We start from the raw sequence: 25,026 nt of genomic DNA on the forward strand, positions 1-25,026 counted from the left end.
TCAATACATGCTATATTACATTGTGTTCATACTCACATTACTACTAGAGCATTCATTTTCGTAGACTGCTAAAAACCTGGTTCTTGCCGTTTACTGTCCCTCCCTCCTCGTCCCGCAACAGCCTGAGGTTGTGTAGAGCAGCCATTGTCACATCTAGTGAGCATGCTTGTGTTTCAGTTCCTACCAAGCTGTTAATTTCCTCCTTTTTCTTATCTGTACAGCCCACATGACTATAGAGATACACAGTGGTAAATGACAGTCTCCTCGCTCCCTCCATGTTCTCATATTGCTAAACACTAAAGCGGGATATAAGATGGCGATTGATGGAGGATTCACCTTCCTGTTAGTCCCAACACACACACACACACACACACACACACGAGCAGCGTGGCAGTCCGATTGGCAGAACCTCCTCCAGATCGTGTGTGAACTAGGGTTGTCCCGATACTAGTATCGGTACCAAGCATTTGCCCGAGTACTCCGGCAAATGCTCCCGATGCTTCACCCGGTACTGTCGGCGGTGATCAGTGCGTGGGGAAGTTACAAGCACCGATCACCGCTGTATATATTTAAAATAAATTTCTCCGCTTCTCTCTACACCCCCCCTCCCCCGCGCGGGTTTCAGCTGCATTAAAATCAGCAGTGATCGGTGCTTGTAACTCCCCCACACACGATCACCGCTGACTGTCCCGTGTCCTCCTCCAGCCCCCCTCCGTTTTGCTGCAGTCTGTCTAGCTCTCTCCATGTATACCGCCGTGTATGCCGGCGTGTTTCTCTCCTTCCGTGCTCCTCCACCCACTGGAAATGTCAGGATGGAGAGCGGGGTAGGAGCCGGTAAATCCAGCTCCTTACTGCTCCGAATGGACAGAGTCAGTGTTCACGGACTCTGTCCATTCACATAACTGAAACATTGTAACCTGTGTTTACAAATGTTTCAGTTTATGAATGAAGAGAAGATGCTGTCTTCTCTCCTTTCATTTTCAGCACAGCTGATGCTGCTGAGAAAGGGACTGGGGAACATGTGTCCCTAGTCCCTTTCCCTGTCTCAAAGGGAAGATGTGAGGTCTGTTAAGACCCCTATCCTAACCCCCCCCCCCCCCAACAGGGCTGAAAGAATAAAAAAAAAAACAAAGAATAAAAAAAGAAAGCATTATAAATCAAAGAAAAATTGTAAAAAAAAAAAAAAAAGTAAAAAATTAAAAACAAATTTTTTTTTTTTTTTTTAACAAAGTGCCGCTGTTACATGAGATTAAAAAAAAAGTATCGGTATTCGGCATCGACAAGTACTTGAAAAAAAGTATCAAGGCTTAAAAAAGTGGTATCGGGACAACCCTAGTGTGAACAAAGTGAAAGCCATTGTCAGGCAACTTAAACTCTGCCTACACCATAATATTGCAAAAAATAAACATTGGATTTGAAATGGAGACTTGTAATAAGCTTTAAACACTATTTAAAAAGCCTTTGTGTCGTGTCAGCACAGCACCAATCAGCACTGTGCAGACAGAGTCATAGTCCAGATGTCCTATGCTGCTATAGAGCATACATCAACAGAGTACTAGAAACTTCTTCAAATTTTTCCTTGAAGATGGGAAAAACTTGGGAAACGTCATGACTGCTGAACAGCAATGAACCACTTGCCCCCCAAATCACATGCATATACGTTATTTTGAAAAAGTGGTTGTACCAGAGGCATCACCCCGGTACCCTTTAGAGCAGATGGTCTGCTTTCATACAACCACCAATGCGGCCAAGAAGCTGCTCAGCCCTGGGGGGAGTTTCTCCGAATATCTGTTTCAGAAATAAGACAATTGATGAGGTCTTGCCCTGATGTTTATTGGAAAATCTGTCTATACAAGGTTAAGATTGATATGACCCAACCTACAGAGACCCACAATAATAATAATAATAAAGTGGCGGCAGTGGTAGTGGGGAGATTGACCATCTGGTAGATAGAATGGGAACCTTAAAAATACTCTCATATAATGTACGGGGGTTAAATACCCCCTTAAAAAGGGGTAATATTCTTAGAGAAATAAAACATCTTAAAGCGGATATAGTATTCATACAAGAGACATATCTCGCAGGAGTCAAATCTTAAAATAAGTTAATCGGATTATCCACTATGGTATTATGGAGACTCACCCACTAAACGGGCAAAGGGAGTTGCCATAGGTTTCGCCAAGGAAGTAAGATTTGTCCTGGGAGAGAGAAAAGTTGACCCCGAGGGGCGGTATCTCTTTCTCAGAGGAAAAATAAATGAAGTGGAGTATTCTATAGCAAATATTCTATAGCAAATATTTACTGTCCAAATAAAAACTCTATAAGATTTCTCAAGGGGGTCATCGAGATGTTCATGGATTTTAGGATGGGCTGGGTAGTTGTTGCAGGTGACATGAACCTCTGTCTGGACCCAGATGTCGACTGTACGTCACGTGTACAGCGGACTGGGACATCCACAAAGAAAATTACTTAATAAAAAATTACATCAACTTCAATTGATAGATGTCTGGAGAATACAACATCCGAAAACAAGTGATTATTCATTCCACTCCGCTGTACACGGGACGTACTCCAGAATCGATTTTTTTAGTAGATCACAGTTCATTGGATGTAGTGACAAGTTCTGCAATTGGAATAACTACCCTGTCGGATCATGTGCCTGTTTCAATTAATTTAAAAATCGAGGGAGCTCCTAAAGGTATCACATGGAGACTAAACGAGGATTTAATACAGGATGAAGAAGTCGTAGAAAGGATAAAACGGGAATTAGAATGGTATTTTAGGACAAATAGCTCAGAACACATGTCAGAATCATTAGTTTGGGAGGCTCACAAGGCCTATATTAGGGGCATACTGATCGCAATAGGAGCAGCGAAAAAAAAAGAAAGTAAGAAGAAATATGACGAGTTATATAAAACTATCTTTGATCTCGAAAGGACCCATAGACAGGAGAGCACGAAGTGGAGCGTACTGGTATCCTAAAAAGAAGAATTAAGAGATCTTATTGAACATGAAAACAGAGCGGCTTTTCACAGACGTAAGAAAGAGGTATCAATGGGGTGACCTGTCTGGTAAATACCTAGCAAAAGGGCTTAAAAACAAAGGGTAATTTCATAGAAAGTATTCAAACGGGCAAAGGGGGTAAGGTATATACAACATCTGAGATTGCAAGAGTATTTCAAGAATACTACAGGAAGTTGTATTCGATAACTCAAGGGGATCCCCCCGAAAAATTTTAAAGAAGTGAGAATACGAAAAAACTTCTAATCAACACGTTTAAATAAAATATCTGAGGATAAAATTCGCTTTTTAGAAGAACCTATAACGGAAATGGAAATTCGTAACAATTTAAAGGAGTCACCAAAGGGGAAAAGCCCAGGCCCCGATGGGTTAACGATTGCATATTACCTAAAGTTCAGCGAGATTCTGGTCCCCAGGGATGTGTTCTTACATAAATGATATTGGTTCTAATTGGGATATTCGCCGTGAGGCATTAGAGGCCGCGATCACAATAATTCCCAAGATAGGTAAAGATCCCTCCGTATGTTCTAGTTTTAGACCCATTTCGTTATTAAATGCGGACGTAAAACTGTTTGCCAAAATCCTGGCCGGAAGAATGAAGATTATCATGAAAGATTTAGTACACACTGATCAGGTAGGCTTTGTCCCTGGGAGGGAAGGCAGGGACAACGACATCAGAACACTCCTGTTGACACAGAAAATAAAAGAAAGCAAGTCCCCAGGTCTACTCCTGTCTATAGACGCCGAAAAGGCGTTCGACAGGGTAGACTGGGGATTTCTGCTGCACACATTGGAGTTCATCGGGATCGGTCCAAAAATGATGGGGTGGATAAATGCTCTGTATAAACATCCAACGGCTAGAGTCAAGGCAAATGGGATGTTATCAGGGACATTTGAAATGTTCAATGGGACCAGACAGGGGTGTCCCCTGTCCCCTCTATTGTTTATCTTATCTTTGGAACCATTGCTGGCCGGGATTAGAAATAACCCGGACATCAGGGGGATTCAAACAAATGATGGGGAACATAAACTCGCAGCATATGCCGAAGATATCTTATTATTTATAACGAATCCAACTATAACTCTCCCGAATCTATTAAAAACCCTTAAATCGTATGGGGATGTATCAAATTTTAAAATCAATCCCCTAAAATCAGAAATCCTCAATATTAGCGTGAATGCACAGGACGTACGGAGATAGAAGAAGAATTTCCATTTATTTGGAAAGACACCGAGATAAAATATGTAGGAGTTATTACATCATCCCCTGAGCTTATTTACTTACAGAATTTTATCCCGATATTAAAATAGATTTAAAGAAAATTGCATCTAGACAAAGATCTCTAGTAGGGAGAATAAATTGTTTTAAAATGTTTATTCTCCCTAAGATATTATATAAAATTCAAATGTTACCGATCGTACTACCGGGAGCTTACTTTAAAATACTAAAACAGTTATTAAATAGGTTTATATGGCGGAATAAAAAAAATGCGTACAAGTATGGAAATATTAATTAGAGATAAGGAACATGGTGGTTTGGGGGTACCCGATATTTACACATATTATATGGCTATTCACATGGCACGGGTGGTCCATTGGGTTAGAGATAATAAAGAGAAAAGGTGGGTTCGATTGGAAAGTTGTTCAAACAAGTCACTCTTAGGAAAAGAGATTTGGATTCCGCCACATTTCAAACAAAATGCGCACATGCACACGATCACATTGGCATCCATGTCAATATGGGATAGGGTACACAAAAAGCATAGATGGGACTATAATTCCCCACTAATCCCTTTATTCGACACAAATTTTTTTGCACCAGGGAAAATAGGCCTGTTTGGTAACTGGATAAAAAAAAAGAGATGCACAATTAAAAGACATATTAAAAGACGGTAAAATTCTTACCTATCAGGAATTAAGTAAAAAAATAAAATAAAAAAAGAATTGTTTGAGCTGAACAGGTGGCGATATATGCAGCCGACGCATTTCGTAGATTCCTTCCCCTCTCCGCTGAGGTCAGATAGAAATTCGCTCCCTTTGGTGCGTTTGGCACCAAACGGAAGGGGCGGGATCTCAATTTACAAAATATTGATGGATTGAAAAATCTTGAGTTTCCTCCTTATATTAATAAATGGGAAGAGGAATTGGAAACTGGCGAAACCGAGATAGATGTCAGGAAAATATTAAAAATGACGCATACTACTTCAACTGTGCATTGATCGAAATGAACTTTAAATGTTTAGCACAGTGGCATATAACCCCGGCCATAGCACACCGTTATTAAGAAGAAACCTCCAAATAATGTTGGAGGGGCTGTCTTGAAGTGGGTACTATGTCACATCTATGGTGGACCTGTCCCAAAATCAAAACTTACTGGAATAATGTATTATTAGTAATTGAGGAAATTACCGGAATTAAAATACTTCCTGATCCATGGGTCGGTTTGTTCCATGGGACAGAAATGTCAACTAAACAATATATGAGAACTTTACTTCCCCACGTACTAGATGCAGCAAAGAGCTTGATCCCCAAACAGTGGAGGGACCCTATGAGCCCAACAGAGAGGAGCTGGCTTTGTAAAATTAACGATATATATATTATGCTGAACAGCTCAGGAAGGAGAAGGAGGATTTAAATCAAAATGGCAGGACTGGGTTAATTATAAGCTTTCACCGAGTTATATAGATAGGATGATCTAGTGTAGGAAGGACAATGGGCAAAAGGGAGATACAATATGAGACGGAATTTTGGAGATAGGGGAGGGTGGGGGGGGGGGGTAGGGTTAAGGGTTGGGGCTGGGATGAGGGTTTGTTCGGCTAGGGGAAATTAATGTATTTATTCATGTATTTATTCACGTATTTTTTCTCTTTTGTATATTTATTGACCTATTCTACTTAAACACACTTTTGCAATAACAAATATTTTTCCAACCATGATGTGAACTAAGGAGACTGCGAATGAACGCAAATTAAGTCTCCCGTTCTCTGAGGCGGAAAAATAAATAAATAAATAAATAAATAAAAAAAAAGCTGCTCAGCCCTCATCACAAGCAGTGGGAAGGGGACGTCCCCCCGCCCAGGTCTCCCGTCCCACTGGGAGACCCGTGCGACCAGACAGTAAACCCCTGCTTCGGAAGATTGCAGGGAAAGTTTGATTAAAGCAGAAGCCAGCAACACATCGCATTGATAGCAACATCCCTTGTGCTGAATTCTCTTTAACCACTTCACACCCAGGCAAATTCACGTCACTATGTAAAACCGCCAAACATAATATATAAAATATTTTTTTATGTCACAATGTATTTGCGTAGAAAAAAAAACAAAAAACACACTTTCATGAACAGAACACACACTAAAGTTAGCCAAATTTGTATGTAGAATGTGAATGATGTTATGCCGAGTAAATAGATACCCAACATGTCACGCTTTAAAATTGCACCTGGAATGGTGGCAAATTACTGTACTTAAATCACCTTTACAGGTTACCAGTTTAGAGTTGCACAGGCACTCTGGTGATAGAATTATTGCTCCGACGTTCTTGACAATACCTCACGTGTCGTGCGACCCCTGTGTACATATGCATGCAGGAGTAAATGTATGCATACGCATTAGCACGGTGGAACGGGAGCACTTTAAATGTGTACATGAAGCATTAGATGTCCATCAAACTGCCCATGTAAAAATTGTGGCAGGCAAAAATAGGATTTTTGTACTCACCGTAAAATCCATTTCTCTGAGTTCATGGACGGACACAGCATCCTTTGACAGTAGTTCGTCCTTTTTAGGACCAGCCACTGACACGAACAGTGAGTCCGAATTCCGAAACGGAATCGTAGCAGATAAGTACACTCGTAGGGCCCGAATCACATCCAGAGAATGTAAAGTGGCCTCCACCAGGTATTTCGGCTGAGGACATAAGGATGGAAGAACAATGTCCACATTAATGTGAAAAGCCGGACGACCTTTGGGAGAAAAGACGGCTGCGGCCGCAGCACCACCTCATCCTTATGGATGACCAAGTAGGGAGCCTTGCAAGACAAGGCCACCAGTTCAGACAGACATATGTCTGATCGAGGTAATTTCTACCAGAAAAAAAAAATCACCTTTTGTGACAGTCAACAAAAAAAACTCCCGAATGTCCTCAAAGGGAGCATCCTGAAGCACCGAATGGACTAAATTCAAGTCCCATGGGAGTAGTGGAGGGCGCACCGGAGGGGCCACATGCCAGACCCCCTGAACAAAACGTACGCACCAAGGAGAGCAACGCCAAGGGTCGCTGAAAGTAAACAGCCAGAGCAGAAATCTGACTCCTAACCGTACTTAAGGCGAGAGCCTGATCCACTCCCTGCTGTAAAAACAGCAGAATCCTGTACACCACGTATGTACGAGGGTGCCATCTCATCTCCTCACACAGAGATGTAGGCCTTCCACGTATGATGGTAAATCCTACGTGAGGTAGACTTCCGTGCACGCAGCACGGTAGAGACCACCGAGCCCAATAGGCCTTGGTCCCTCAGCCCCTTGCTCTCAACAGCCACGCCGCTAAAACCAGAGACTGTAAAGCAGGGTGGAAGATCGGACCCTGCAACAGAAGATCATCTCTCAGGGGAAGACGCTAGGGGGCGTCTGCCACCAGACGCACCAGGTCCGCGTACCAGGAGCGACGCGGCCAATATGGGGCGATCAGGATTGATAAATTCCCTTCTTCGGCTTCCACTCTACGCAGCAGGCGAGGAAGAAGCTTCAGAGGAGGAAAGGCGCAAGTTAGGTGATAGTGACCCAAGGCACCACCGACGCGTCCGCCCACGGGTCCGTAAACCTGGCCACTAACTGTGGCACCTACCGATTGAGACGGGACGCTAGAAGGTCCACGTCCGGAGTGCCCCACTACTGGCACAGACCCTGAAACACCTGCGTGTGGAGAGACCTCTCTCCTTGGTCTAGTGCAGTGTGACTTAGGAAGTCGGCTTGCCAATTCTTGACTCCCGGAACGTACACAGCCTATAAAGCCGGAACGGACCTTTCGGTCCACCGAAGGATGTGCGCGACCTCCATCGCTGCGGCTGAACTTTGCGTGCCTCCCTGATTGACGTATGCCACGGCCGTGGTGTTGTCGGACTGGATCCTAACCGGTCGGCCCTGCAGGGACCACCTGGCAAGGCACAGCTTGATTGCTCGGAGCTCCAGAATATTGATCGGTAGGCGGGACTCCTGAGTCCAGCGCCCCTGGGCTGACTGGGTGCCCTAAACGCCCCCCAACCGGAGAGGCTGGCATCCATCATGACCACTGTCCAATGGCACGGCAGAAAACTACTTCCCGGTCCGAAGCACCGGAGACGCCAGCCACCACACCAGGGGAGACTTGACCAGTTGACTCAATTGAATCTGGTAATCCAGAGATGACGGGAGTTTGTCCCAACGTGACAGCAGTTCCCTCTGTAGTACCCTGGTGTGGAATTGGGCATACGTAACCGCCTCGAATGAGGCCACCATCAGACCCAGAACCCTCATGCAGAATGGAGACTACCACTTCTGGGTCGACAACTGCTGCACTGCAGATTGCAGAGTCTGAAGTTTCTCCGTTAGGAGAAAAAAAACGCTTGCCTCGGCGGAATCCAGGACTAGTCCCAGGTATTCCAGTCCCTTAGACGGAATCAACACTGTCTTCTGGACAATACAGAAGCCAGCCTAACTCTTGGAGAGTCTGACACGTGATAAGACACGTCCTCTACTAATATCAAGTCCGAAGAAGCTCGTAGGAGAATGTCAACCAGATATCCCACGATAACAAACCCCCGCTGTCATAGCAGGGCCAGCATCGGGACGAGCATCTTTGTGAAAACCCGTGGTGCCGACACCAAGCCGAACGGGAGGGCCACAAACTGAAAATGGTCCTCCCCGACCGCAAAGCACAGAAATCACTGGTGCTTTGAGCATATGGGAACATGCAGGTACGCGTTCATGACATCCAAGGACGACCCTGATGGAGTGCCGCTATTACCGAGCGAATAGACACCATCCTGAATTTTTGCATTTTAACAAAAAACAAACGAGGGCCTCGAGGTCCAGGATGGGACGGACCCCGTCCTTCCTGGGGACTACAGATTGGAGTAAAAACCCCCGAGACCGTTCCATCGAGGGAACTGGCACAATCACTCCCCCGATCAGAAGATCCTGGACAGCCCCTGACAGCCAACCGGCGAACCAGAGAAAAAAAAAAAATCCTGTTTGGTAGTCAAGAGAGAAAACTATCTTGTACCCCGAGGAAACTACTCGCAACCCCAACGGTCGGAGAGGAGAGACCTCCACCGAGCCGCAAATTCGCGAAGCCGGTCCCCCACCCGAGACACTGCGGGGGCAGACCTTCAAGCGGAAGCAGGTATGTCCGCAGCCTTGTTGGGCTTGCGGTACCAGGTGCGCTACTGCCCCACAGCGGGGGTCTTGGCACCTTGCAAACCTTCCCCTACCGCACAGGGCGGGCGGAAAAAAAAAAAACACTTGGGGGTAGTAAAGGAGGGCCCTTGCTCAAGGCGAGGCCCCTAGCCCTTTCCAGACTGTGGGAACAGTGTGCTCTTACCACCCGTGGCATCCTTAATGATGCCATACAGGGATGCCCCAAAAGACCGTTCACCCTTAAAGGGTAAATCCACCAAGGCCTTCTTTGAGGACCAGTCCGTAGACCAGCACTTCAGCCACACAAGGCGGCGCAGTACTACCGCATAGGTGGAAACCCTGGGAAGAGCGTAACCAGTACCAACTCACAGACAAATTGTTGACCCAGAACTAATTGTTCAGCCATGTCCTTGCAGGTCTCGGAAGCCTCCAGCTCCTGCAGCAAAAAAACTTTGCCCGTGCAGTCAGAGTCCGTGACACCAGAGCCCCGGCCAAAACCGGTCGCACAGCCGAACCCCCTACCGCGAAGATGGAGCGGGCCTCCATTCTCCCATCCGCGAGGTCTCAAAGGCAGGAACTCCATCCACATGATGGTTAGCTCAACCTGGACATGGGAGGGTCCACGGACGGAGGAGAGACCCACTTTAATAAAAAGGTCCTCCACAAAGGGATAACGGGTCGCAATGCAAAAACTGTCTGCGGCGTATCCCATTCCTTGTAAAACTGTCCCAAAAAAAGAAACAAGGAAAACATTGTCAGTGCGTGGCGGTTTGCGGGACCCAAAAAGGACTGGCACAACAGGTGCCCCCGCCCCATCCTCAAGTACTGAGTATCACGCCTGCAGAAACAATAGCTCCAACATTTCCAATCAGTAACCGATCCTGAACCAGAGTCGCTCTAACTGTGCGCGTGGGTTAAGCCCGCATCTGACAATACAAGAGTGTCAGATATTCCCAGAAGCAGACCAGGGAGGGGGGCGCCAATATACCCCCCATCCGGCCACCAGTCGCTTCAAACTGGCGAGAAAAAATGCCACCGACATTGCATTGTAGATGTGGCAGGGGGAGGGGCAGCAAGGGTTAACACAGGCTTACAGGGGAAGAAGTACCTTTCCAGGCTCCCCAATGCCCCCCGCTGTGTCACCTAACAGCAAAGCAGAGTTACCCACGGTCACCTCCCGGCCTTACAGAGTATGGGGGCCACCAGGGAAACTCACCACCTCACCCAGGTGCCGCGCGGTCTGAGAGAAGCCCAAGTGTGCAGAGAAGTCGGCTGTGCTGCGTCTGTTCCTCAGGCAGATTCGCGGTCATGTCTGCAGCGCTAAAGCGGCCACACGAGGCCAAACGATTTGTAAGATGACCGCCGAATGAGTAAAAAAAAAAAAAAAAACAGTCCTGGACCACAAGAAAATGGCCGCCGAGCTATATAAAGCGAGACTCCGGCAAAATGGCGGCTGTTTCGCATTTAAAAAGACAGTGACACAGCAAAAAAACAGTACAGCACAAAGTCACCATAGCACACAAAAAGGCACTGTAGTGAACACCACAGGCCCCTGCAGTGAACACACTCAGCCCCCGCTATGCACACAAGCCCAGGTGTACCAGAGACCCCAGAAAACCCCCCCTCACAGCCGCTACCCAAATGGGAAAGGAGGGAGAGGGAATAAAAGGAAAGAGGAAAGCAGGGCAAGCCCTCAGTCGACCTCCCAGGGGAAAATTCCAGCCAGACTACTTACCTGAGCAAGGGGCCACTACTTAACCGTCCTGCGACCACCGGCTGGAGGTATCCCAGACAGAACCAACGTCCGCTAAACGGCATGGCTGTCGGCCAGACACACTGACAAAGCCATAAAAGACCGGTCATATGTGTGCCCTAGAACAACATGTTCAAGAGTCAAGACCCAGCCTGTCGCCCAGTCGGCTGTTGATAAAAGAATCACAGGAACAAAATAAATCGCAAGAAAAAAAATCTCCAGAGTACAGGACTCCAGAAGTGCCTGACCTCTCCTGTCGTTAGGCAGGGTGTGGGTTATACCCAGGGGGCCACGCCCCCTGGGAGGAGCTGCACTGAGGAATGTGTTAACACTTAAAGTGCTTTTTTTCTGCCTAAACTCTCCTAAAGGAAGCGAATATAACCCTACTGTCAAAGGATGCTGTGTCTGTCCATGAACGGAAGAGAAATAGTGTTTAGCAGGTTACACAGACACAGCTAAATTCGGCCTGAGCAGAAAGGTTTACATGACACTTGGTTCTAAAAAGTTCTTCCGACTATGGTAAACATTACCATTCCGCCACATTAAATCCATTACTAAATATGCCTGGTTTCATATACAGGCGTTCCCCTAGTTACACACATCTGACTTGCTTCCTTTTGTCTCCCTCCGTTTGTAAGGAGTCGTCATTTGCGAGAGGAAATCTACCCCTAGGAAGTGTAATACACTCCTGTAAGATTTATTATGGGATAAAAGGTGACTCCACCGATGCTTTATCACGAAGGCTTGTTTCCACAACACAAAATGTTCAGAAGATTTCACCTCACTTTCTGTTTCAATGAAAATTGGATTTTGAACAGGTCATACCTTCATTATTCCCATCGTACACATTTCTGGATGAGCTCTCAAATTTGGGTGCTGCAGCAACAACCAGCTGGATACTGGTTCAAGTCAGGCATGCGAGATCACATGCCTGATGAAGGGGTCCTGCGTGACTCCCGAAACGTTGCACTCCCCTGGTGTTGTGATCATGCAATAAATTATCTGTTTGGACGCTATTCATGTCGTTCCATGGTGTGCTGGCAAATATCTTCATTGAATCTTCTGAACAGGGGCACAGACAGCAATACAAACATTACAAGGGTGGTATGTTACGCTTCCCTATGCTATCCAAAAAGCTTAAGAAAAGATATTTTGTCTGGAGCTACACTTAAAGCGGTTGTATACCCGCAACAATTTTTATTTATTTTTTACACCTGAAAGGCAAAAGGCATGAGCTAGTATGCTACGCATACTAGCTCATTATGAAATACTTACCTTGGAACGAGGTGTGCAGAACTTACCTGGGCCACGCCGAGCGAGATGTCATCTTGCCTCGGCGTGTCTTCCGGGTATCGCCGCTCCAGCGATGCTCCCGCGCATGCGCGCGGTAGACTTCATTCCGGCGGCTGCCTGCCCTTTAGCCGAGGATCCCCGCAGCGCATGCGCCGCTGCAATCAGCAGCACATTGCGAGGGGAAGGCTGGGTCGGGCAAGAGAATTATTTTGTCTAAAATGTATTAGGCAGTGTGGTTCCATCATCGACAGGGCTTGGATTTCACTCTGTTCTGGCTGATACTGGCGCCACAAGAAGTGCAGTTTTTAGAGAGATTTTTGACTGAGCCATCTTCCATTGGTTCGAATGGAGGGGAGAGAAACCCTCCAAGCACCGTTTTGGCGTTCTATGCATTTTAGCCGGTCTAGCTCTTTTTTTTTTTTTTTTTTTATAATTTTTTATTTTTCGTATATTTCTTCACATCACTTACATATACATTCGACTTCCGTCGAAGACAGTGTACATCACATTTATAGATACAAACAAGACAAGTACAAGGGAGGAAAAAAATAAATAAAAAATCAATATCCCTTTCTTCTCCTCTCGCCCCCCTCCCATAAAAATTATTCCCTATTAGGGTGTTCCTTTTATATTCTTATGTGCTTATCGTGTTTTCCATATTTATTTTGTGTATGCGTTTCCTTTTTCCTAGTGTTTATGTATGTGTATATATATATATATATATATATATATATATATATATATAAATATAAAAAAAATAATTACGTATCTACGTATTTATTTTATTGGTGATATCTATGTGTCTGTGTTTATTTTGTGTGTGTTGTCTTATATCTCTAGTGTTTGAGGTGTTCCTTATACATTTCCCTTTGTGAATTATTTACATCCACAAAAAAAAAAAAAAAAAAAAAAAAAAAAGTAGGAAAACCCCATTTTTTCTTTCCCTCCCCCCTTTCTTTACCCCTCCATGTCCATTTCCTCCCCTCTCCCTTGGGTAGAAATGACAAGTGCGAGTAGATGAGAACAAGGAAAAAATAAACTTAATACCAAGAGAAAAAAAAAAAAAAACAGAAAAAAAAATTAAAAAAAAATAAAGGGAGAAAAAAAAAAAAAATAAAAAAAAAAAGGGAAAATTACACAACATTCATTCAATATTGTAGTTTGTCTTCTCCAATAAGCATCCGATATATTTTTAGAGAGAGGAGTGAGTATATGTGGCTACGGAAAAGAATACGAGAAGTAAGGAGACAAACTCCCTTCATTACTCCTGTTACATCTGTAGGGAGTGGTGTTCCCAGTCTGCCCATATGTTGTTGAATCTTGCCTGTTTGTCTCTGATCTTATGTACCCATCTGTCTGCCTCCATTATTGAATTAACTTCGTTTTTCCATTCCATAAGGGAGGGGCATCTGTTCTGTTTCCAGTACCTGGGTATTAACATTTTTGCTGCGTTTAATAAGTGCAGTATCACGCTTTTCTTATAACTATTCATAGATCCTGGTGTTCCATGAAATAAAAAGTGTATGGGTGATAGTTCTATAGATTGGTTGGTCATCTTCTTAACCCATGGTGCCATTTCTTCCCAAAATGGTCTGATCTTTCTACAGGACCACCAAATATGGAGGAATGTTCCCTTTTCTTTGCATCCCCTCCAGCAGTTTCCATCGGTCTAGCTCTTTTAAGCGACATTAGGAATCGCTTTATCAGCAGATGTTCTGCGAGTCTGGTATCCACGAACAAGGAGTGTGCTACCACTTGTACCTTCAGCGTGCCTTGGGGAGATATTTTTGTCTGCTCCATCTTGCAAAAAATCCAGAATAGTTGGGATTATCCCACTGTTTGTTCTGAAGTCTTACCCTTTCAGAAACCAAGCCAAAAGCTTCAGGATTCTGTGGTTCGGATGGCCGACTTGGCCCTGTAATAATATCTTGCCGGTCCGTCAGTGTCAGTTGAGGTTGGATGCCGAGGTTCTTCAAGTGGCTGAACCATGTTCTTTGGGGCCAGTGTGGTTCTATTGGTATGACCGATTCTCTCTGCCCTTATTTTTTTGTGGCATGACCTCAAAGCGATTCATACCAGACTTCCGAAGAATATTAATGAACTGAAACAGTTCTGTAAAGAGGAATGGTCAAAAATTACTATTGACCGTTGTGCACGTCTGATCTGCAACTACAGGAAACGCTTGGTTGAAGCTATTTCTGCCAAAAGGAGGTTCAACCAGTAATTAAATCCACTGTGACTGTTTACATGGTGTGTTCAATAAAAACATGGTAACATTTAATTCTGTGTGTCATTAAGTTTAAGCAGACTGATTGTCTATTGTTTTGACTTGGATGAAGATCAGATCACATTTTATGACCAATTTGTGCAGAAATACATATCATTCCAATGAGTTCACATACTTTCTTGCAACTGTATAATTGATTGTATGGCATTGCACTTTCTCATCAGACCAGAGAATTTTGTTTCTCATGGCCTGGGAGTCCTTCAGGTGCTTTTTTGCCAACTGCAGGCAGGCTGTCATGTGCCATCTACTGGAGGAGTGGCTTCCGTCTGGCCACTACCATAACAGGCCTAATTGGTGGAGTGCTGCAGAGATGGATGTCTGTGGAGAGAGGAAAACCTTCCAGAACACTCTGCCAGGAGTAACTATCTTGGTCACCTCCCTGACTAAGGCCCTTCAACAATCGCCCAGTTTGGCCGGCTCTAGGAAGAGTCCTGGTGTTTCCAAACGTCTTACGGATGGAGGCCACCGTGCTCATTGAGACCTTCAATGCTGCAGGAATTTTTCTGTACCCTTCCCCCAGATCTGTGCCTCAATACAATCCCGTCTTGGAGTTCTACAGAAATGTCCTTGAACTTCATGGCTTGGTTTGTGCTCCGACATGCACCGTTAACTGTGGGATCTTGCATAGACCAGGCATGATTTGCAAAGGCACACACACCTATCAACTGAATTTACCACAGGTGGACTCCAATCAAGTTGTAGAAACACCTTAAAGACAATCAGTGGAAACAGGATGCACCCGAGTTCAATTTTGAGTGTCATGGCAAAGGCCGTGATTACTTATGTACATTTAATTTTTCATTTTTATTTTTAATCAATTTGTAAAGATTTAAAAACAAATGTCTAACATGTTGTCATTATAGGGTATGGTTTGTAGAATTGAGGAAAGTAATGTAATCCATTTTGGAATAAAGCTGTAACATAACAAAATGTTAAAGTGAAGGGATGTGCATACTTTCTGGATGCACTGTATATCTTATACACATGTTTACAGTTTATTTTTCTCAACAAAATGGAAAGTAAAATGAACAGAAGAGAACGGCAAATCAAAAAATTGTGTGAGCACCCTTTACCTAGAATAATTGATGTTGGTTTGAAGGTACTCAGCAGGTAGGATGTTCCAAATCTTCGCAAACTAATCACAGATCTTCTGTGGACGTAGGTTGCCTCAAATCCTTCTGTCTCTTCATGTAACCCCATTCCAGACTCGATGCCGAGATCAAGGCTCTGTGGGGGCCAAACCGTCACTTTCAGGACTCCTTGTTCTTTAAACTGAAGATAGTGTTTGGGGGGGTGGGTGTCGTCTGCTGCAAAACAAATACATTTGGGGACAATCGCACCCCTTCCTGATGGTATGGCATGATCGATAAGCATCTGCCTGTATTTCTCAGCATTGAGGACACCATTGACCAGGACCAAAACTCCACTCCATTTGAAAAAATGCAGCCCCAAACTTGCAAGGAACATACACCATGCTTCATTGTTGGCTGCGGACACCCTTTACTGTACTGCTCTCCAGTCCTTTGGCAAAAAACTGCTTCTGGTCTACAGCCAAATATTTCAAATTTTGACTTCAGTGCAGAGCACCTGCTGCCAACTTTCTGCACCCCAGTTCCTATGTTTTTGAGTAGCTTTGCCTTGTTTCCATGTCGGATGTATGGCTTTTTGGTGGCAATTCTTTGTTGAAGGCCACTTCTGTTCAGTGAATTCTGACCAGTAGATGGGTGTACCTGGGTCCCACTGGTATCTGCCAGTTCTGTGCTGATGGCATTGCTGGACATCCTCCGATATATGAAGGGAAGCAAGCATGATGCATCTTTCTTCTGCTGCATTAGGCTTCCTTGGCCAACCACTGCATCCAAGGTCCTTAAGGTTGTCTGATAAATGGGGTACGAAATGCTGAGAAATACAGGCGGATACTTAGCCATCATGCCATACCATCAGAGGCTATTCTGCAGGACAATGACGCCAAACATACAGCCAATGTAATTTAAGTGGTTGTAAACCCATTACAACCACTTTAACCTACAGGTAAGCCTAGATTAACCTGTAGGTGCATAAAATCTCTCCTAAACCTACACGGTTTAGGAGATATTTGCAAAAGAAAGACACCGATGTCTACAGCGCATGTGCCGTAGACAAATGGTACGCAGGCGCACTGAGCGTGCCGTTACGAATGGCGATCAGTCACAGCGCCGGAGCCGTGATACGCGCAAGTGAATCGTGGAGAGATGGCGCAGATGGAGGTGACCGAGCACTGATGCGGGGGCTTCGATCTCAGGTAAGTACCATGCATACTAGCTCATTATGCCTTTGCCTTGCAGGGCGTTAAAAAAAAAAAAAAAAGAAGGTTTACTTCCTCTTTTTTATGAGCCTTGGAATACTGAAGTATTCCTCATTTGAATACATTACACAGTGATGGGTCTTCTGCCCTTTAAGGCCAATCCCCCCCCTCCAGACGGCTCCATGGTCTGGAAGAAAAGCATTGTTCTGTGTTTGACCATTTATGTACTATAATTACCCCCTGGGGCTTCTGTGTCATTACACACATCAGTCCTCCTATTCAAGCTATTGGACCAATCCCTGCTGACCCAGTTTCAAGTCCTCATTTTCAAGGCCAAGAGGACCTAATTGAGAACTACAATGTACTTTACAATTGACCAATAGGAAAGTGGTTGTGGGGGCAGGGTGTTCAAACTGCTATGTATAAAAGTGTGTGTATGCATCCAATAAAGAGATTCCTGTTTGAACTTGCATACAGCCTGCCTGGTGTTTGTTCTGAGCTATCACAAATGGATTCGAACGGCACATAGCTGTAGTTCGAATCCTGAAGCATCGGATGGCCGAACTATCAGACGTTGCAATCTGCAATCTGATCCAATAGTAGCAGAGGAATGTTGGGAGAGTGGAACTGAGCGAGCAAGGGGCTCACTACACTCTTTAAAGAACCATCTGCAGCATAAAGGACAAGGAGTCCTGGAAGTGATAGTTTGGCCCCCACAGAGGCCTGATCTCAACAGCGAGTGTTTGGGATTACATGGAAAAACAGAAGGATTTGAGGCAGCTTACATCCACAGAAAAACTGCAATTAGTGATCCAAGATGTTTGGAACAACCTAATTGCAGAGTGCCTTAAAAAGCTGTCCATGTGTAGCCAATACTGGCTTGAAGCCAAAAGTGTAGTCGCACCAAATATTGATTTTTCTTCTGTTCTCACTATGCATTTCGATAAACGATTAGAACATTTTTTGAAAGCATTCTAGCTAGAAAGTATTAATATATATATATATATATTCTAAAGCGGTGTGTACATTCAATAGCCCTCAAACTCCTAATTCTTTTCATTTCTAACCAAGTTTAATAAATTAACACAAGGGTCAGATAATGTGGTGTGCAAGCCATGTTGCCCATTTCAAACTGTACAATAGAGGGGAATTTAGCTGTTCAAGTCAGGAGATTAGCCAAATGGGATCTTCCTCATTAAGCCCTTCCCGACCAGCCTGTGTGTAAACAAATCAGGGGAGAGAAGACTGATCGTGTGTACCAAGTATGAACACCAATCTCTGTCGTCCTAGTAAGTGCCATCCCCACACAGTTATCCCCTAGTGTTAACCCCTTCCCTGCCAGTGACATTTATACAGTAATCAGTGCATTTTTATAGCACTAATTGGAGGCTTTGTTACACTGGAAGGAGATCAGGTACATGAGGCAGAGTGAGGCATGCAAATGGGCACAGTGAAGCTGCAGATGAACATTGTTGACCCGCTTTTCCACTTACAGTAGCTGCTGCATTTCCCACTCTAGACTTATACTCGAGTCAATAAGTTTTCCCATTTTTTGTGGTAAAATTAGGTGGGTCGGCTTATACTCGAGCATTATCAAGATCTCTATAAAAGCTGACCGCCGCCATTACTAGAAAAAAATAAATAAAAATGCCATAAATCTATCCCCCATTTTGTAGACGCTATAACTTTTGCGCATATCAATATATTTTTTTTTACCAAAAATGTGTAGAAATATATTATTGGCCTTAACTGAGGAAAAAATGTGTTAAAAAAATAAGATATTTATTATAGCAAAAAGATATTGTTTTTAATCAAAATTGTCTCTCTTGTTTATAGCGCAAAAAATAAACGCAGAGGTGATCAAATACCACCAAAAGGAAGCTCTATTTGTGGGGTAAAAAAAGGACATCAATTTTATTTTGGGTACAGTGTCACACGACCGTGCAATTGTCAGTTAAAGCGACGCAGTGCCGTTTATTGAGCAGCCAAATCTTCAGGGGCTGAAGTGGTTAATAGTCCTCCAATCAACCAGCAAGGTGTTGAAGATGCGCAGCTACAAAATAGAGTTCAGCGCTCATAACCACCAACTATCCCTCCATCCTTTGAAAACCAAGACCAGCAACTTAATTCTAGGATTCTTTCCCTTCCAGATTAAGATTCTATATAGGAATTCTATTTTCTCAAACCAAGATTGGTTAATTCATAGCAGCAAATGGTGCAGCACATACAAATTGAGTGGCCCAAACAGGGAGGCACCAGCCACACACAGTTTAGGACTTAGAGGACAGAGAAGATTCCCAGAGCAGTGGGCACCATCCAAGGCTCTAGTTGGCGTGCTGCAAGCAGCTCAAGAGCTGTTCAAAGAAAATGGAGCTGGGGACACCAAGTACAGTGGGACCATCCTCTCCATGTCAACAAATCAAAATGTTGAGACTGCATGGCATAAAGAAAATTGTAGGATAAGGAGCAAGGCCTCAGGTACTCCTGAAACCTGGTAGCAAGGGTGGATGGCCACAGATAATATTGCAGGCAGCAGGCTTGGAATTAAAAATGTTATGTGCCCATTTGCAAGCAGGAGAGGCATTGGAAAGATACTTGCCTGACTGTGTGGCAGGAAAGTGAGCACAAAGCACACATGCAAAACTCCACCCAAAAAGGATAATGTCAGCACTTTATCCCACAGCATTACACACTTCTGTGGCAAAACTGTTGGGGAAATAGAGAATGGTGCTCAGCCCAAGCAGCCTACTCACTTACAGTCAGGTCCATAAATATTGGGACATCGACACAATTCTAATCTTTTTGGCTCTACACACCATCACAATGGATTTAAAATGAAACAAGATGTGCTTTAACTGCAGACTTTTGGCTTTAATTTGAGAGTATTTACATCCAGATCAGGATTACAACAGTTTGTATATGTGCCTCCCACTTTAAAAAGGGACCAAAAGTAATGGGACAATTGGCTGCTCAGCTGTTCTATGGCCAGGTGTGCGTCATTCCCTCATTATCCCATTTACAAGGAGCAGATAAAAGGTCCAGAGTTCATTTCAAGTGTGCTATTTGCATTTAGAATCTGTTGCTGTCAACTTTCAATATGAGATCCAAAGAGCTGACACTATCAGTGAAGCAAGCCATCATTAGGCTGAAAAAAAACAAAACAAAAAAAAAACAAACCCATCAGAGCGATAGAAAATGTAGATTAATCCACTCAGTGGATGAAAAAAAAAAAAATCAATCTGAGATCGCAAAAACATTAGGTGTGGCCAAATCAACTGTTTGGAACATCCTTAAAAAGAAAGAACGCACCGGTGAGCTCAGCAACACCAAAAGACACAGAAGACCATGGAAAAGAACGGTGGTGGATGACCGAAGTATTCTTTCCCTGGTGAAAAACACACCCTTCACAACAGTTGGCCAGATCAAGAACACTCTCCAGGAGGTAGGTGTATGTGTTTCAAAGTCAACAATCAAGAGAAGACTTCACCAGGGTGAATACAGAGGGTTCGCCACAAGATGTAAACCATTGGTGAGCCTCAAAAACAGGAAGGCCAGATTAGAGTTTGCCAAACATCTTAAAAAAAAAAAAAAAGGACTTCACAGTTCTGGAACAACATCCTATGGACAGATGAGACCAAGACTAACTTGTACCAGAGTGATGGGAAGAGAAGAATATGGAGAAGGAAAGGAACTGCTCATGATCCAAAGCATACCACCTCATCAGTGAAGCATGGTGGTGGTAGTGTCATGGCGTGGACATGTATGGCTGCCAATGGAACTGGTTTTCTTCTATTTAAATCGATGTGACTGCTGACAAAAGTAGCAGGATGAATTCTGAAGTGTTTCGGGCAATATTATCTGCTCATATTCAGCCAAATGCTTCAGAACTCATTGGACGGCGCTTCACAGTGCAGATGGACAATGACCCGAAGCATACTGCGAAAGCAACCAAAGAGTTTACGGGAAAGAAGTGTCATGTTATGCAATGGCCAAGTCAATCGCCTGACCTGAATCCGATTGAGCATGCATTTCACTTGCTGAAGACAAAACTGAAGGGAAAATTCCCCAAGAACAAGCAGGAGCCGAAGACAGTTGCAGTAGAGGCCTGGCAGAGCATCTCCAGGGATGAAACCCAGCTTCTGAGTCTGGGTGATGTCTATGCACTCCAGACTTCAGGCTGTAATTGACTGCAAAGGATTTGCAACCATGTATTAAAAAGTGAAAGTTTGATTTAAGATAGTTAATCTGACCCATTACTTTTGGTCCCTTAAAAAGTGGGAGGCACATACACAAAATTGTTGTAATTCCTACATCGTTCACCTGATTTGGATGTAAATACCCTCAAATTAAAGCTGAAAGTCTGCAGTTAAAGCACATCTTGTTTGTTTAATTTCAACTCCATTGTGGTGGTGTATAGATCCAAAAATATTAGAATTGTGTCGATGTCCCAATATTTATGGACCTGACTAATGAATCTTTAGAGTCAGGGTAACTGCTAAGACAATTCCAGCAGCTCTGGACCTGGAAAGCACACTGCAGCTAATCTGTACCAGAACAGAGCCAGGAAATTGTCCTATATGGAACCAAGTGCCCGATGGCCACTTCCAAGCTATCCACCCTCAATGTCCAGTCAGGTCCAGATACAGTACCTCAAAAAATAAAAAAAAGGTTAACTTGGACCATTATGGAAAGCTACAATTAGAGAGAAAACCCCAGCAGTGATGTAGAGAAGAGTTTTGATCAAGGCCCCTTTTCACACCACTGCGACTTTAAAGCCACGCGATTTGTCACAATTTCAGGGAATGCCTGCGTAACTTGCATCAAAGTCGGAAAAAGTAGTGCAGGGACTACTTTGAAGTCAGTGCGACTTCAAGTCACACAGATAGGAATGGTACTCATTGGAACTCATAGGGTACGACTTGTTATGCGACTTTACAGTCCCAAGTTGCACAAGTGTGAAAGGAGCCTAAAGAGAACACTGAACAGTGGAAAAAAAAAAAAAAAAAAAACACACACCACGAACCACACACCCCCCCCCCCATCCATACACGTAGGATGGATGAAACAGGGACGCTGGCCTTCACTTTTTTGGCTGCCAGCATCCTATCCTGTAGGTGGCAGTACTACCCAAAGTTAAAGAAATGAAAGCTAAAGCAAATGGAAAGGTTTTTCATAAACCGGCAGAAATTTGCCATCCTTACCTCATCAGGATTTAGACGCCATAATTGGACAAGTGGAAGTCTAGTCGCTTCGTCATAATTTGTAACCTGCATGAAGATATATTCAATGAATGTACAGCAGAAAATGCTTATATAACTGGAAATGTTAAGTATTTTTTCAATAACAGCAAAACGATTTAGTAATCTCTCTAAAAACATTGACGAGCAAGGCTACATTCACACTATAGATTTAGGCTGGCAAATTGTAGCGGGGAGGAATCATATTTCTGCTGCGGCTCTGAGCAGCAAGGTGTGGCCCCTGGCCCAGTTTGCTATACTGACAGGTCACTGGCAGCCACAGCTATTCACAGCTGTCTGCATAGCCAACGATTACCTGCAGTGATCACTGCTTAACAGTGCATTCAGCAGAGATCACACCTGGTAAAAATCGCTGCAGCCACCGGTTGCCTGTCATAGTGAGCAGGGCCGGTAGCCACACAGAACCACAGCAGGAATCAGATTCCTGCCACTACAATTTGCACTGGCCTAAATTTCTTGTGTGAATGTAGCCTAAAAGGATTCTATGGTTACAATTCTAGAAGTCAGTTTTGTCTCCAGTTGATAATTGGAGAAAAAAAACCTGATATGTGCAAATAAAAACACACACACAAAAAAAAGTGAGGCACAAAACATGTGATAAGAGAAATAGTAAAATTGTTTAATTGGCATATAAACAAAGTGTTAAGCGTGAGTATTTTTTATCTATATACAAGGCAATGGCATACAAAAAAGGAATTCATGTATGCACATGGCTGTGCTGTACAACCAGGAAGTGGCCGGAGCTGCTCTGTCCTAGTTCTCCATTTTCCAGTTCATGCTAGGATACAGGAGCATCTACTGTGTCTCCCCCAGTACCCAGCTAACACTTCATAAATACTTCACCAACACGCCATAAATGCTCTAAATTGCGCTCAGTCGCCTCCACTGAAATCAGTGGAGGCGACTGACAAGTGTTGATGCCTCATGAAAGGTATGCTACTGCTCCTGTGTAAACAGCACTCTGTGGTGCCATTGCAATATTCATGGCAGGCACTGAAGGGCAGTTAAGAGACTTTAAAAATGCTGAAAAAAAAAAACAGTGAAAGAAGGCCAAACACATGGTACTTTAAATGCTTATTCACATGTGTCAATACCATCAACTCCAGTTTGTAAATGCCGAACACAGATCCAAATTTAGTGCCGACTCATTTTAAAAACAAGCAACTAGCAGGCTTCAACACTACCTGAAGCTTTCTAGCTTGTTTAAAGTGACAAACAGCACTCCCATTAAGATCTGCATTCTCAAACAGGAGCTAAAGGGTGCTTTAAAAAAAGGTTAGAAAAAGCTATTTGAAGCTTGCCAAACATTTGGCAGAAGCTTGCTTCTAATTAAAAAAAGAAAAAAAAAAGGATTGCTGGTGGTATTGGAGCCCAGTAGCTTTGAACAAAATAAAGAACGCAGAAATATGCTGGAGAGGTCTTAAGGATAGGGGAACAATGGCACATATTTGGTACGGGTGTGGATTGGTGAGAGATTTTTGGAGTAGGAAATTTGAAATGCATCGAAAAGTGTCAGGAGTAGATACAACCAAGCATAAAAAAGGTAATAATATCATCTATAACATCAGGATCAATAAAATCTATAAAATTAGATATCCTTCACCATATAACAGCAGCTAGAATAATAGCCCATAAATGGAAGATGGAAACCAACAATGGAATGGATATGTGAAATGAACGAAATAAAACATATGGAGAGACAGATAAGGGAGTAAGGGTAAAAAAATAAAAAATAAAAATCGAATGCCAAAAATGTGGCAGCGATGGAATGAATTTCGTTCATTGAACTTAATAAAAAAGATCTATAAAAAGAGAACAAAGAGGGGAAAACTAAACAAAAAATGATTGCTGTCCACAATGCTCCAATACAAGCTGAAACTCCTTTGAAACAGGCCTAAAAAAGTAAAAAAGGCACTCTAAAAAAAACAAAAAAAGGGGGGGGGGATTTACCTGTGTAAGCATTGGTGCACCCCTTGTCAGCTCCTTTACAGCTGCATCAGCTTCTGTTGAAAACTGATCTTCATCTACAAAAGACAAGTCTGGTCAGTAATACTAAAGGTAAATATTACAAGTATGTCAAAGTACAAGGTAAAAAAAAAAAAAAAAAAAATTAAATCAATTCCATCAAATGAGTTTAATAACTACATATTGGGACCAAATAATCTTGAGTATTTAGCCTGAAAAAAAAAAAGACCAGAGACTGCAAGTGTGGAAATTGGCAGAGCAGACTTACTGGCTAGATCACCAGGTGAAAAATAAAAAGAAAGCCTAAAATCCAGCCACCACATCAAAAGAATTGATAAGCAGCAGTATACCCAATGTTTGCATTTAATATAACTTTACGTTAAAGTGGATGTAAACCCGATTCATGAAATTCGAGCCGAGCACATGCCTGCAGTGTTTTCTCATCTCTCTTCAAAGCACTGTCCCGTAGCCGTCTCCTTCTCTGTGCTGTTATCAGCCTGATAACGCCTGACAACTTCTCGGTCACATATGATAAAAGCAGCCTGGGTTGTGCTGGGGAGGATGCTATAAATAGATTAGCAGAGCCCTGAACTATTCAATGATCAGCTCTGAAAGTCTCTACCCATCAAGGAGAGGAGGTGTGCGCGCAAGCGCTTTTCCTTTAGGCCCCTTTCACACTTGGGCGGGAGGTGAGCAGTAAAGCACCGCTATTTTTTGCGGAACTTTACCGCTGGAATTGCAGTGGTATTCGGCCGCTATCTGCAGTTTTACCT

The 25,026-nt window shown here is 43.6% G+C and overlaps 1 protein-coding gene across 4 annotated transcripts in view; it reads right to left on the reverse strand.

The window, feature by feature from the left end:
- AKAP1 (A-kinase anchoring protein 1) overlaps positions 1–25,026 on the reverse strand; it is an 81,999-nt gene that overhangs the window by 845 nt on the left and 56,128 nt on the right. For all 4 annotated transcript variants that reach the window (XM_040336664.1, XM_040336661.1, XM_040336662.1 and 1 more), the window contains 2 exons: positions 24,239–24,312; positions 22,232–22,297 (listed from right to left, as the gene is read on the reverse strand). In XM_040336664.1, the coding sequence (XP_040192598.1) occupies positions 22,232–22,297; positions 24,239–24,312 (140 nt within the window). The remainder of the gene's footprint in view (positions 1–22,231; positions 22,298–24,238; positions 24,313–25,026) is intronic.

This window comes from Rana temporaria, chromosome 2 (assembly GCF_905171775.1).
Source record: "Rana temporaria chromosome 2, aRanTem1.1, whole genome shotgun sequence".
Classification (NCBI taxonomy): Eukaryota; Metazoa; Chordata; class Amphibia; order Anura; family Ranidae; genus Rana; species Rana temporaria.